The sequence below is a fragment of the Rhinolophus ferrumequinum genome, chromosome 10 (genome assembly GCF_004115265.2).
Source record: "Rhinolophus ferrumequinum isolate MPI-CBG mRhiFer1 chromosome 10, mRhiFer1_v1.p, whole genome shotgun sequence".
Classification (NCBI taxonomy): Eukaryota; Metazoa; Chordata; class Mammalia; order Chiroptera; family Rhinolophidae; genus Rhinolophus; species Rhinolophus ferrumequinum.
Window position 1 is genome coordinate 85,617,319 of NC_046293.1, and position 15,912 is coordinate 85,633,230.

Here is a 15,912-nt window from a genome sequence, read left to right on the forward strand (position 1 = left end):
AGCGCGGCGGTGGACCTGGGGTCTCCCAGCCGCAGGCCAGGCTCCGACGCCCCCTTCCCAGCCCCTCCAGCACGGACAGGGGCGGAGAGTCCCGGACGCCGGGTAGCAGGGGAGGGAGAGCAGCAGGCAGGGAAACGCGGGGGACAGGAGTTCACGCGGGAGGCGAAGCCCACGCGGCCTCGCCCCTCGGCCCGGCGCCCCCACCGGCGCCCCCACCGCCACCCTGCCCGCGCCGCTCACCCGGCTCTTGCAGCGCTGGTGCCGGCCCGGGTCGGAGTAGGTCCGGTCCACGGTGAGCGCCGTGTCGCTGCCCGGCATCTCGGCGCTCGCGCCGGGAACTTTCCCGTCTCCCGCGGCCGCAGCGCCGCGAGCTGCCGGCCGTGTCCGGGTCGCCCCGGCAGCCGCGGCGGAGCGGGAGGCGCGGACTACTGCAGCTGGTACCGACAGCCGCGTGGCCGCCCTGCGCCGCCGCCGCCGCGGGGCGGAGGGGAGGCTGGGCGGGGACCAGAGAGACTCCTCCCCGTCCACTTCTCCCCGCCTCCCCCTGCGCGCCCCGCGGAGGCCCCAAGACCCTTCTCCAGGTGCGATTTCTCCACCTCCCTCTCTTGCTGAAACTTGATTCCATCCCCTCCCACATCGCCCTCTTTTCTCTTCAAAAGATAAGTGACACCTACACTATTTGTTGACTTATTTGTATACTTATGATAAAGATGGATTTTTGGCAAGATGTTGAGGCTTGCCTTACATGCTTCCTTTCATGTTATTCTTTTAGTCAACGTGCACCTACTGTGTGTGCATCTACCATGTGCCTGATCCTGGGGCAGGGATCAGAGATGTTTCTTTTTAAGCCCATGTTTTTCTTTTGATCCCACCGAGCATAGAACACACTTGCACTGAAACAAAGATCTATGCTGCTGTGTATTTTAATTTTGCAGGGCTGGCTTACCTTCATGTTGGAAGGTACTTACAAGTCGACATACCTTTTCATTTTTGTAGTCCCTATTTCCAGTGAATATTCCCTGCTCACAAGAAATTTGGAGTCTAGAAGAGAAAGGACTGATTGGTGAATAATTACATATGCTCCTAAGCCAACAGAACGCCAGGTCTGGTTGTGTAGGCTGTACTCATGTGAGATTAAGCTGAAATTCTGGAAGTGCAATGGCTCCAGAGAGGAGTTAAGTGCAGTGACCAGCCCAAAAGGAAGGAGGTGCTGTTCTATATGGTGCTCCTCCCCTTCAAAGGGCTGGGGGCACGCGCAGTGCAGGCCGAAGAAAAGTACCGAGCATAAAAACAAAGGGACATTTGGAAAAACCTTCAGTTATCAGTTTAGGGAGTATCTTTAGGAACCGAAAACCCTGATGGAAAATGTAGGTGGAGACCACGTGGTGCAGGGCTGTACTTTCAAGACTATGAAGTTCAGCCTTACTCTGTGGGTACTAGGCAACTGCTGGAGGTTTCTGGACAGGGAAATGACAATATCAGGATGGAAATTTAAGATACGTATATCTGATAGCTGTGTGAAGCACTGATTGAAAAAAGCACCATGCAGAATAATTTATATGGTCTTCCACCATTTATGTAAAAACCATATATATGTATGTGCTTATATATGCATGACGTATTTCTGGGAGGATAAGCAAGAAACTAGGGAAATAGACAAGAAACTAACGGCAGAAAAAGGGAACTAGGCAGCTAAAAGGAAGGGATAGGAGAGAGATTAACTTTTCACTGTACTTTTTAAACTTGAACGTTTGAATTGTGTGCATATATTAACTATTCAAAATGTAAAAATATATTTTAAATAAAGAGGGTAAACTTATATGACACGATTATATCAGGCACAGAGAGTTTTTCAGGTAAGTTCTTCCATAGCAGAGAAGAGAGACTGAAGTATGTGGGTGTGTGTGAGAGATTTTTAGCTAGGGTGGCCAGAGAAGGCCTCCATGATAAGGTGACATTTGAGCAGAAACCTGAAAAGTAAGGGAGCCAGTGATGTAGATATCTGACAATTTCAGACAGAAGAATATCAAGTTCAAAGGCCCTGGAGTAGGTACATTTTGAGAGTGTTTGAGGAAGAGCAAGGAGACCATCATTCCTTGGAAAGTAGGAGATAAAGTCAGAGACATTTCAGAGGGCTGGATCATAGAGGGCCATTCAGGCCATTTCAAGAATTTTGACTTTAATTCTAATGAAGGTTGGAAGGTTTGGAAATTTTTAAGCAAAGGAGTGGAATAACATGCTCAGCCTTTTCACTTGGGGAAAAAAAAAAAGATCCCTACCTCACAGCATACACAAAAATCAATACCAGATAAAGACCTAAATGGGGAAAAAACCAACACAACTTTTAAAACTGGCAGAAGAAAATGGGGGAGTGTCATTATGATCTCAAGCCACAAAAAGCCATAAAGATACAATTAGATTAAAAATTTAAAACTTCTACTTATGAAAAGAAGTAATAATAAGGTTGAAAAGATAAACCACAAACAGAACTCGAGCTAAAAACAATCAATATGGATGAATTTCACGAACAATGCTGAGAAACAAAATAAGCCAGCCACATAAAATTACATGTAGTAAGATTCTATTCATGTAAAGTTAAAAAATATGAAGAGTAAATGATTTTCTTTTTAGGAGAACAAAGATGTATAGTAAATATTAAGAAAAGCAAAAGTATGATAAACACAAATTTCAGGACAGTATTTATCCCTCGTGGGGGGATGAAGAAGGATTCAATAGGAGAGGGGTACAAGATTATAAATAATGCTCTATTTAATGATGACTATTGGTACACTGCCTGTGTATTTATTCACATATAGTATTTCATAATAATTTTACAATTTAAAGGCAACAAAGAGTCAAGGGACGGATGTGATGATGTCATAATTAATCTTGGAATTTAAATCATCAGTGGGGGTAGGTACCCCCCAATCAAATAAATAAACATAATAGTACTCTTACAAGTATAAAGCTTAATATAAAGGCAAGGCAGCCTGTTGTTAAGTCATTATGTCAATTTAATTTTACAAAGATCCATTCTGAAAATCCATGCGAGTCTATCTCTGGGTTTCCCCCCTCATTTGCCTGATAACTAATTTTTTTTTTCCAGCTACTTAGGGCTATCTGAAGTATATTAGTGAGGTGTGTCTATGTGTAACTCTGTGTGTGCATGAATTTAGAGAGGTCAGACCTAAGTGATGTCCCTGACAAACCACGGTGGGGCTTTGGTTAGCATGCCACAGGCAGCTACTTTCCATTTCTATTCCTGTCTTGGCATTTCTTAGAAGAAGTCCATGCTGGAAATGCTTACTCTCAAAGAAAAGGATGAATACAAACTTTATTAGTCCCACTGAAATTTCAATTAACAGAGGATGTTCTTTTTTAGATCATTTAGATTTATTTCCTAAGCTACTGCTCTACTGGGCACTCGTACAAAATAATGTTTTTAAAAACACAAATTAAATAGCACAAGAGCAAGCGCCCCAGAAAAGACAGAAAATAAGCAGTGCTGATCACCATTTGGCTCTCCTACGGGGAAGTAGGACCCAAGGAGATAATAGACCCTTCCTTTGGAGGCGATGCCTAGGGTTTTGTCAGTCCCTGGGTGGGGGGGTGGGAGGGGGGAGAAAAAATTTCTCCTGTCATTGTAAGAACTGTCTGTGCCTCCGACGATACCTCCAAAATCCTCTCTCTACAAAAAATAATGAAAACAAACTCACAATTTTACAGTAACGAATTTCACAGAGCCCGGATTTTCTTTTGGGACCTTTGCTACCTCCACCCTCAATCCATGTGGTTTCAGTGAGGCAGACCATGCTCACCCTGGCTCTGGCTCCATGTGATCCGGCCTTGGCCAGTTGGAGTCGCTGTAACTTGTGCAGCGTTAGGCATATGACCCAGTCACAGCCAATCCGTCACCCCTGAGACTTGCTGGAACTACTGGGAAAGAGCTGTGCCCTTTTAGTGGGCACTGCTAAGCTGGTAGAATGTAAGCCTGCTGCTGTGGCGGACATCCCTGCCACTATACAAAGACAGCCTTCAAGGAAAGCAGAGCCTTGCAAGGAGAAAGACACGTTGCTGAGTTACTAGAGTACTAGATCTAGGTTTCTCCATTATCTGTTGCTGCATGACAAATTACCCTAAAATGTATTGGCTTGGAACCACAACCATTCACTTGCTCATGATTGTGCAATTCGAGCATTCCTCTGAAGGGGCTTTTCTCTATTCTATGTGACATGGCTGGGGCTGGAGCATCCAAGATGGCTTCACTCATATGTTAGCACCTACAGGAACAGGGGTGGCTGGAATACCTGGGGCTGGCTAAGTCTCTGCTTCTATTTATAGATGTTTATATATTTAAAAATGAAATATTTTTGTATTTTATTTTATCTTCCAGGTCTCCCCTGTCCATCAGGGCAGCTGGACTTCTTCATGTGGTGACTGGTTTCCAAGAGAACAAACACAAAAGCTGCCAAACCTCCTAAGACCTAGCCTAGAACTGGCCTGGAATACCACTTTGGTTCAGTGGTAGGCTAAAGGAGGCAACTAGTCTCTTTTGACACCTTCTATTGGTGAAAACAAGTCAGAAGTCCGCCCCGAGTCAAAGGAAGGAGAAATAGCACCCACCACTTGATGACAGGAGTGGTGGATGCACACAGGGATGGGAAAAACTGCTGGCAGTTCTATGAAGAAACGCACTCCTCTTTTTGCTTAAGCCAGTTTCAAGAGCCCTGACTAACACAACATTCAGTGCTGGCTATGGGTAGAAAGAAGACATAGAGAAAGGTGGCATTTCAAGCGAAGGCAAGAACGGCAGACAGGATGAACAGAGAAGAGAAGCAGAGGACTCTAGTGGGTCACAGAGTTTTCTCAGGGCACTAGCTGGAGAGCCTTCCTTAGTCAGTCCATGTCAGATGACTTCCTGTAGACTGTTAGACTAATTATACTCTGTACTTCTTATTTGAACACAAAAGTCACAATATCTTATCATGTATTTAAATATTTTATGTGATAATGTATGTGTTCCCCTACCCCCACGAGGTTGTGGGTTACCTGAAGGAAAGGACTATGCCTTTCCTTATACAAATATAAGTTTGTATATTCTTGATGGTTCCTAATGTAGTATGTATTCAATACCTATTTGCTGAATGAATGGAAGAATTCAACATTCATTAAATGTCTACTTATTTTCCAAGCACTGGGGTTTAAAACATGAGTCAGACAAAAGCAAAAGGTAGCTTTTGTCCTCAAGGGGTTGAAATGAATAATACATAAGGATAAATATTTGCTGAATGATGAATGTTACTGATTCTCAGATACCGACCAGTTACTGAATTCCCCAATCATTTATTGAGCGCCGTTGGTGTGATGGGTTCCATTCTTGGTGCTGGGGATATAAAACTGGATAAGACATGGTCCAGTCCGGAGGGAACATCCCAAATAGACCTGGAGACAGACAGTCACAAATAAAGCTGCTACATTTGCAAAGACAGTTCTGTCTTTGGTTCAGTGGTAGGATAAAGGAAGGAAGTAGTCTCCCTATGAACTTGACCTCCATAGGGGTTTCAGGCTTACCATATCATTATAGCAGGGAGAAGGAAATAGATATAGAGTCCAATTTTAAAGAGGAAAATGTAAGCCTCTTACAAAGTAAAGGAAAATGTATTTCCTTTCATGTTCCATTTTAATAGTATAGGAAAGTGTTCCCTCTGCGGGAAAGATTTGTAAGACAAAAAGTACAGTAAGCTTTTTTTTTTTCCTGAGGATTTAAGGGCAGAGAGAGTAAAGGAAAGAATAAATTGGATTTAAAAAATGTATTCAACTATACCTGTGGTGAATGCATGCTGATCACATTTTTATTTATTTGCTTTTTGTTTATTTGTTTATATTGAGGATCAGAAGCTTCCAGGCCTGATGCAAATAGGAATCTCTAATTTTAACCACCTGGTTTCCAGCCAACTGGAAATGATCGCTCTTAACATTCATATTTAATTTCTCACATAGCATGTTCTACATGACTGTAAGAAAACAATCACTGCCACTGATTTAGTTTTAGCAATCTTCTGGCCCAAAACTTCCACTTGGTAAGACTTTGATAAAAAAGCAGGAAAGTAGAAAGACTTAAACTCTGCAGGCTAGTGAATTTGCCTTCTAATAGTCCTTTGCAGCAAACTGAACAATTGCATGTTATTGATTTCTCAAAAACAATGAATTTTAAAAAGGATTCTACTAGGCACCTTCAAGTGTTCCAGAAACTTGTCTCTAACATTTGTCCTCCTGAAGACTTGAGGTTACATTAATAAGTACAAAAATGTATTTTACCTCAAAATGAAAAACCTTTGCTTGCTTTGTGGAAGATCTGTTAAAAGGATGAAAAGACAAAATACACATGGAGAGAAAATATTTGCAAACCGCATATCCAACAAATTAGTTGGATTAGTATCTAGAATATATAGAGAATTCTCAAAACTCAAAATTTGAAAAATAGACAATCCAACAAAAAAATGGGCCAAAAAACATGAAGAGACATTTCATTGAAGAAAATATATATGGCGGCTGGTTGGCTCAGTTGGTTAGAGCTCAGTGCTCATAACACCAAGGTCGCCGGTTCGATTCCCACATTGGCCAATGAGCTGTACCCTCCACAACTAGATTGAAAACAACGACTTGACTTGGAGCTGATGCGTCCTTTAAAAACACACTGTTCCCCAATATTGCCCCCCCCAAAAAATTAAAAAAATAAAAGAAAATATATAGATGGCAAATAAACATACGAAAAGATGTTCAACATCATTAGTCATTAGGGAAATGTAAGTTAAAACCACAATGAGATATTACTACGCACCTCTCAGAAAGGTAAAAATAAAAAACAGTGATGGCACTAAATGCTGGTAAGGATACGGGAAAGCTAGATGATTCATACACGGGTGGATACACTGCTGGCAGAAGGGTAAAATGGTACAGTCTCTGGAAAACAGTTTGGCATTTTCCTATAAAATGAAATGTGCAAATACCGTGTGACCCAGAAATTGCACTCTGAGACATTTCTCCTAGGGAAAAGAAAACATATGTTCACATAAAAACCTTTACACAAATGTTCATAGCAGCTTTATTCATAAAAGCCCCAAACTGGAAACAGTCCAGATGTCTTTCAGCAGGTGAATAGTTAAACAAACTGGGACATCGGTATGATACAGTACTACTTAACAAGAAAAAGGAGCAAACTACTGATACACAACAACTTGGGTGAATGTCCAGGGAATCACGCTGTGTGAAAACAGCTAATCTCCCAAGGTTATATACTGTATGAATACATTTCTGTAGCATTCTTGAAATTACAAAATTACAGGAATTGAGAGGAGATTGGCGGTTGCCAGGGGTGACTGGGTGGGGAGAAAAGGGGGTTGCAAGAGGGCGGTGGGTGTGATTATAAAGGGCAGCACCAGGGGTCCTGTGCTGGGGGAACTCTTTTGTGTCTTAACTGCAGTGGTGGGTAGGGCCTGCTCGTGTGATGAAACTGCAGGGAACGAAACACACACACACACACACACACACACACACACACATACATACACAACTACAAACAAAACTGGGAAACCTGAATAAGATTGTGGATTGGGTCAATGTTAATATGATCTTTGTACTACAGTTTTGCAAGATGTTACATCTGGGGAAACCAGATAAAGGGGACACAGATCTCTCTGTATCTTTCCTTATAACTGCACGTGACTATAATAATCTCAAAATTAAAATTTTCAATTAAAAATGTATTTCAAATTTTAGGTGCAGTTGTAATTTTTACAGGAAAAACTTTGGGGTCTTTTTTTGGGGGGAGGGTAACACAACAGTAAGTAGGAGTGGGTGGTGTAGGGACTTTTCTCTGAAGAAGCTGTCCCAAGAACAGCATTCTTCCAGGTTCTGGCTCCTTACTCCACCTGAGAAGGGGACCAGCTGTAGAAACGAAGGGGCAAAGGTTGAGTTCATTAACGTGACCAGCTCCGTGAGACTCTGTCCCCAGAGGGCAGTGGGTCTGAAGCTGAGCTCAACCAGGAAGAACATGACGGTCAAGGGCAGAACATGATGGTCCACCAGTGTGGAGCATAGCGCCTGACAAAAAGCAGTGATTCTATAAGGTTTTTAAATGACTGACAATTAAGTCCTGATTTGGTCGGAGGAGTATGCTCAAGTTCACAGATTTGGTTCAGCTTCAAAATGACCCAATACATGCTGAGTTGTTCATGAAAAATTTACATTGTAAGTAAACTCACAATTTACACTCTCTGCATTGAATGGAGAATTCCACAAATTCGTGTTTCCTTCTGTTGTGGGGTTCCCATGTTGGCTCGAGTCTTTGTTTCGACTCGAGGTACACAGAGATTACAACATGAGTGCTTTGTTATTTCTAACCTCTTGACCCTACCATTTGCTAGGAAAGAGTTTCACTGTCTGATTACTGCGTATGAGTCTTGGCTGTCTGCTATTGCAGTTTCCCAGAAGTCCACAACGATGACAGAAAACAAACGCAGACGGAAATGCCTTACTTTGCACTAGGTGCAGTGTTCCACTCGGTTAAGTCTCTAACTGGAGTTGCGATGCTGAGGGTTCCGACTTCACTGGACCACAGAGGAAGCCGTTCTCTGGAGATGTCTAGCTGTCTCCATTCTATGCATGGCCAGCCCAGGAGGATTCTCTCTATTAAGCACATACTGAATCTGAAGGATGAGCTAGCTAACACTTGAGGAGCACACTGTCTATGACTTTACTTTGCATTTTATCAATTCACTTTGCAAGATCAGGATGGTTGGTGGGAGATGAAACTGCCAGAGGAATAGGATGTGATGTGTGAAAAGAACTCAAGTCACAGTCCGATCAAAAGACAGGATGCTGTTTGTTGAAGCCTTTCTTGTCCTCTCCAGTTCACAGTCACCTCTTCCTTCCCTGAATTCTGATAGTATCTGTTGCTTATATCACTCACATAAACAATCTTGTACTGTTACCAACCGAGGGGCAGGATCGTATATTGGAGACAGACTGCCTGGATCCAAAGCTTGGTGTTGCTACCCACTAGCTACAAAGCCTCAGTTCTCTCATTCATAAGCTGAGGACATGAGGAGGTGGGCACATAAACAGGTACAACCCCTCTGAAGCACGATTTGGCACTAATTATCTCATAAAGTTGAAGCTACTCGTTCACTACGACCCAGCCTCTCCACTCCTCAGTTTATGCCTTAAAGGACACGAGCCAATCAGGACACACATACAAGAATATTCATAGTGGTAATGGTCCCCATCTGGAAACAACCCAATTGTCATCAACAACAGAGTGGATAAACTGTAGTACAGTTATTTCCCAATGAACATAGTCATCTGTAGCTGAAAACCAAATGTTCTGCATGAAAATGCTAACCAAAGCCTGTTTCCCATTATTTTAACTCATTGTATACAGTGAGGTTTTTCTGTTATATGTAGCCAGACCTAATATTGACTGACAGACCCTAACAAAATGTCTGGTATGAAGTTATCACAAATGTTGATACTTCCTGCCTCATCCCACACCTCAAACATCCAGGGCAAAATAGTCAACAGAAGCTCTGAAATATTTTGCTACTGAAGAGTAAGAAAAAAGTCTTTCTCCATTTCTTTGTGTGTTCCTACAACATCTCTATAGTACTCTGTACAGAGTCAGAAAATGACAATAGTTATTATTTATTTAGCCTACTTCGTCTGCACCAGAACTTTAAATATATCAACTCCCAGTTATGCCATACCTCTTACCTGCCCCTGCCTCCATGATGGTAGGTGCTATTATTTTCCCATTTTACTGAGTAGCAATAGGGTCTCTGAATATTCAGTAATTTGACCAAGGGTACCCAGCTAACAAATGACAACAGTGGAGTCTAATTCCAGGCTTATCTGACTCAAAAGCTCATTTACTAGGTGTATATTCTTGGACAATTTATGTAACCTTTATAGACTTCAGTTTCTTCACCTGTAGAATGGGAATAATTGCAACCATTAAATAACTGACTCTTAGCCAAAGGCCTATGTGGCACTACTGAGAATATTAATGGGAAAGAACCTCAGTGCAGGAAAGTCCACTGTTGCACTTCACCGTGCATAATATTTAACTCATATGAACTTGACTTGCTCCCACCCCTGCCTGACCTTTCCCTGCTTCTCCCACACAGTTTAAAGAACATCCAGCATTCCTAATGACCCCAAGACAAACCTCTTGCTTCCTGTGCTTCCCTTGAAGAAAGAAAACAAACAGGGCTTTTGAAATTCAAAAGTACACCATTATGATTTTATCCTCTGAAGGCTCCTTGTTAATCTTTTGTTTTTGAAAAACCATTTCCAAGCACTTCTAGATTTTCAGTTTTGTGCTTCAAGATTCCCAGAAATCCATCTCATGTCATTTGGGAAGTAAAGGTCAAATTTCCTGCAAGTATTTAGAAGTACTCATTTTCCCAGCTGACAGTTTTGAAAGGTATTCTGTAGTTCTATTAGTTCTCATTGCTTCTTCCCAGATTAGCTGTGGCTGATGCACTCCTAGTTAATATTTCTGACATTCCATTGAAGGAATGCCTTTCACAAAAGAAGAATACTGCTATCCTAGGCACAAGATATAAAGTATCTGATATAATATCATGGTGGTATACAGGTACCCAGCAGGCAGGCATACCTGCTCACATGCATGAGCAAGCATTTAACACACATATCTACAGGAATTATCAGAAGTTACCAGGAATGTAACAGGTAGGCTTTTCAGAATATTAGTGAATTTGGTCATTTGCAGTTAAGAACGACAATATTCTTTTCAACTTTGTAAAGGGACTCTTGGAGGTAATAAGAGGAAAAAACAAATAAATAAAAGATCTGAGAAGAAACAAAACAGCTTATAAAGTTGAAGTTGGAATTTCTGCTCCACCCAAAGAAGCAGAAATTCTTTATATTTTACTGTGGCTTTCTGACACTCATAAGTGCAAAACTATTCCCTAGGCAACACTCCACTGAGATGAGGCTTCCTCTTTCTTGATGACTTCCATCTGATCCTTTTACAAAGGGAATGGCATTTGCTTCAATCCAAAAATATCAGAATGTTTTAGATACAATTGATTACATTATCGATTAGAATATATATTATTCATAAAATCCAGCCCAGAGACACCTATTAAAATTACTATGTTTTAAATGTTTTCCTTCCTTTAGATATAAAAATTGTGTAATAAATGATTGTCTAAAACTGCATTGTCCGATAGAGACCAGCTACATGTGGCCAATGAGCACCTGAAATGTGCGTAGTAAAACTGAGGAACTAAAGTCTTAATTTTATTTCATTTTAATTAAATTACATTTGAAAGACTTAGCACAAAAAAAATGCAAAATATCTCAATATATTTTATAATGACTACATGACAACATAAACAACATAAAGCCCACTTTTATTTAGTTGCCAAAATATGAAAACACAGAGGCTGACAAGTATTCTCTACATTTCAGTCTAGAAAATCTGAGACAAACATTATGTAAATATACTAATACTCATATTGCACATAGCTCTTTCCCCCAAGTGATCTCTCAAGTCAAAATTAATCTTCCTTCCCTAGCAGCATGTTATGTATAATTTTATCATAGTATTTATGACAGTCTAATTTATATTAAATCAATTGTGTATATGTCTATCATACCCTTCTCTGTTAGATGTGATGTTTTTGAAATAGAGGACTAACTTGCTCATTTTAAAAATCCATCAGAGTCCAATCAAGATGGTGTAGTAGGTAAATGCTGTGATCACCTCCTCCCATGACCACATCAAATTTACAACTAAACTATGGAACAACCATCATTGAGAACCACCTGAAGCCTAGCTGAACAGAGGTCCGACAACTAAGGACATACAAAAGAAGCCACCTCGAGACTGGTAGGAGGGGTGGAGATGTGGAACAGGTTGGTTCCACATCCACATGTGGTGGTTAAAAATTGGTAGGGGTATCTGCACTGTAGAGTTACGCCTTGAGGAGTAAGTGGTCCCAGCGCCACTCCAGACTCCCCAGCCCAGGGTTCCAGTGAGAAGAAGAGAAGACCTCACAACTTCTGGCTGTGAAAACCAGAGGGGATTATGGCTGAGTAAGACGGAGGGTGGCTAGAGTCTCAGGCCCTCCTCTTAAAGGGCCTACGAATGGACTTACTTGCTGATGGACTCACTTGCTGATGGACTCACTTACTCTGAGCCCCAGCATTGCAGCAGCAGCTCAAAAGGTGCCAGGGACATACGGGGAGGAACTGAATTGTCTAGCTTCAGGTTGAGGGCTGGAGGGGCAGTTTTCTCCCAGACAGAAGTGTGAGCAGGCACCATTGTCCTTTGTTGAGCCCTCCCCTGTCCCAGCTACAGGCACAAGCAGCACCAAGTCTGAGTCTCCATCAGCCTGGCTAACACACTGCCCTGGAGATTCCCTGAAACCCCACCCAACCCAACTTTCAGGTACACCCAAGCCACTTCCAGTGGCTTTTCCATAAAAATGGTTTGTCTTGGCTCATGCTGCAGACTTTCCTAAAAATCTCTCAAAGGTTCACAAACCCCAAATAAACAGCATCTGGCCTCAGCATGACCCGTGCCTCTTACTAAGCAGCCCTAAGCCTGGCACTAATGGCAACCATCTACAGATCACTTTGTACTTCATACCAGGTGGCCCTGGACTGGGCACAGGCAGCAGCAGACTTGGATCTGCACCAGAGCTCCTACTAAGAGGCCCCAGAACCAAGACCCCTGGTGGCCAGCTTCAGACCACACCTGAGCACCACCAGCCACTTCCACAAATGACACATCCAAAGGGCAGACTAGTCAGGCACCAGAGTCCCACTAAAGTGAATCCTGCTCCATGGGGTCAGTCCCTGCACAACAGCCCCTCCACTTACTCACAACCAATAGCCTAAGTGTCAATCCCTCCCAGTGATATGTCAACAGCAATCAAGGCTCAACTACAACAGGAGCCATACACAACCCCTTGAGCACCCGGTTGAGGTAACCAGGGAGACTGCACCACTGAGCCCCACAGGACACCTACTACGTAAGGACACACTACCAAGACCAGGAGACATAGCAGACCTACTTAATACATAGAAACAAACACAAGAAGGCAGCCAATATGAGGAGACAAAGAAACATGTCCCAAATGAAAGAAAAGAACAAAATTCCAGAAAAGAAAAGTAAAGTAAAACAAAATGGAGAAAAGCAATCTCCCAGATTCAGAGCTCAAAACATTGGTTATAGGGATGCTCCATGAACTTAGAAGAAGAATAGATGAACTCAGTGAGAACTTCAACAAAGAGATAGGAAATACAAAAATAGAGATAGAAAACAAACAAACAAAAAAATCAGTCAGAAAAGAAGAATACATTAGAGGGGCTCAACAGTAGATTAAATGATGCAGAGGACTGAATCAGTGATTTGGAAGACAAGGTAGCAGAAAACACCTTCAGAACAGCGAAATAAATAAATAAGTAAATAACTAAAATAATAACATAAAATAAAAATTGAAGATAGTTTAAGGGGCCTCTGGGACAACATCAAGTGTATCAACATCTGTATCATAGGGGTACCAGAATAAGAGAGAATGCAAAGGATTGAAAAACCTATTTGAAGAAATCATGACTGAAAACTTCCCTAACCTGGCAAAGGAAATAGCTATATGAGTCCAGGAAGTGCAGAAAGTCCCAAACAAGGTGAACCCAAAGAGGCCCACACCAAGACACATCATAATTAAAATGCCAAAGGTTAAAGACAGAGAAAGAATCTTAAAAGCAGCAAGACAAAAGCAATTTGTTACTTACAAGGGAGATCCCATAAGACTGTCAGCTGATTTCTCAACAGAGACTTTGCAGGCCAGAAGAAATTGGCAGGAAATATTCAAAGTGATGAAAAGCAAGGAACTACAACCAAGACTACTCTACCCGGCAAAGCTATCATTTAGAATTGAAGGACAGAGAAAGAGTTTCCCAGACAAGAAAAAGCTAAAGGAGTTCATCTCCACCAAACCAGTATCACAAGGCTGTTTCAGGGACTTATTTAAGACAAAAAAAAAAGTCAAATCAAATATATAAATAATAAAATGGCAATAACTACGTATCTATCAACAATTACTTTAAACGTAAATGAAGTAAATGTTCCAATCAGAAGACATAGGGTGGCTGAACGGATAAGAAAACAAAATCCTTACACATGCTGCATACAAGAGACCCACTTCAGATGGAAAGACCCACACTGACAGAAAGTGAAGGAATAGAAAAATGTATTTCATGTACATGGAAACAAACAAACAAAAAATCTGGAGTAGCAATACTTATATCAGACAAAGCAAACTTTAAAACAAAGGCTATAACAAGAGACAAAGAAGGACCCAGCAATCCCACTTCTGGGCATTTATCTGAAGATACCCAAAACACTAATTCAAAAAGACACATGCACCCCTATGTTCATTACAGCATTATTTACAATAACCAAGATATGGAAGCAGCCTAAGTGTCCATCAATAGATGAATGGATAAAGAAGATGTGGTGCACATATACAACGGAATAATAGCCATAAAAAGTGTGAAATCTTGCCATTTGTGAAAACATGGATGGACCTAGAAGATATTATACTAAGTGAAGTAAGTCAGACAGAGAAAGACAAATACTGTATGATTTCACTTACATGTAGCATATAAAAAACAAAATAAATGAAGAAACAAAACAGAAACAAACTCATAGACAGAGAACATTTTGATGGTTTTCAGATGGGAGGGGGATTGGGGAAAACGGGTGAAAAAAGGGAAGGGATTCAGATGTGCAAATTGCCAGTTATAAAAACAGTCATGAGGATGTAAAGTACATCACAGGGAATATAGTCAATAATATTGTAATGACTATGTAGGGTGTCAGATGAGTAATATTTATATAGTCATATAGTTATATAAATGCCTAATCACTATGTTGTACACCCGATACTAATATAATATGGTATGTCAACTGTAATTGAAAAATAAAAAATTATTTAAAAATGAAATAAAATTACAGATAAAAAAAATACATCAGTGCCTAGCATGGTTCTTGCAATGAAAATCCTTCCATAAGTGTTTGGGGATTTGAATATAGTATAGACTTGTGTTTGTTTTTTTAAATTCATTGTTCTATAAAAGAAAGCCCAAAACTAATCCTAAAGTATCCCATGCCCCTGGAGTGAAAGATGCAGTATCAACCAGTTGTCAATTCTCTCTAAATCAGTTGATAAATGAAACAGAACACAATCAAAAAGGGTTTTCCCTAAACTTGAAAGTGTATTTTAAAATTCAGTAGAGGAAAATATATAACGTTGAAGAAAAATATACGGTGAGTGGGGGCAGGCAAGATGAGCTTTCCTTACCCGATATCAAGTCAGTTAACATGACTAGGAACAAGCTTATATACCAATGAAGAGAAAACTCAGCGATAGACCCATGCATATTTGGAAGCATAAGTTATGATGCAGGCAGCATTATAAATCAATGGGAAAAGGAAACATTGGTAGTTCACCTGGAAAAAAGTAAAACTGCAGTAGATCCCTATCTCACACCAAAATAAAATATTTAGGTGCAATTCATCTCAGAAAATTACCTCATTTGCTATTATTGAAGATTCATTGAGATTTCCAAGTGGACTATGCAATATATGAATTATACATTGTTAATATATTGTTCCTACCCAATGGAAATCAAACGGAATAGAAATGATGGTTTTTAAGGACTTATTTTACAGATGCCCATACAACAGGGTACATAAAACACATATTTTTCTTCTTTAATGTATTGAATCAAGCCAGAACTCACTGTGGCTTTATGAAAGTCAAACCTTTAGAACTGAGGTGCAGGGCAATAAGTAAATGCAGGGACGCAGTTACA

The 15,912-nt window shown here is 41.0% G+C and overlaps 1 protein-coding gene across 3 annotated transcripts in view; it reads right to left on the reverse strand.

Moving 5' to 3' along the window:
• Window positions 1–15,912, reverse strand: part of TMCC3 (transmembrane and coiled-coil domain family 3) — a 240,689-nt gene that overhangs the window by 61,848 nt on the left and 162,929 nt on the right. The window contains exon 1 of one of the 3 annotated variants that reach the window (XM_033117782.1): window positions 241–468. The exons of the other annotated variants lie outside the window; for them this stretch is intronic. Coding sequence (XP_032973673.1) covers window positions 241–318 — 78 coding nt within the window. The 5' untranslated portion in view covers window positions 319–468. Of the gene's footprint in view, window positions 1–240; window positions 469–15,912 lie in introns of those variants that run through there. 3 annotated transcript variants of the gene reach the window in all.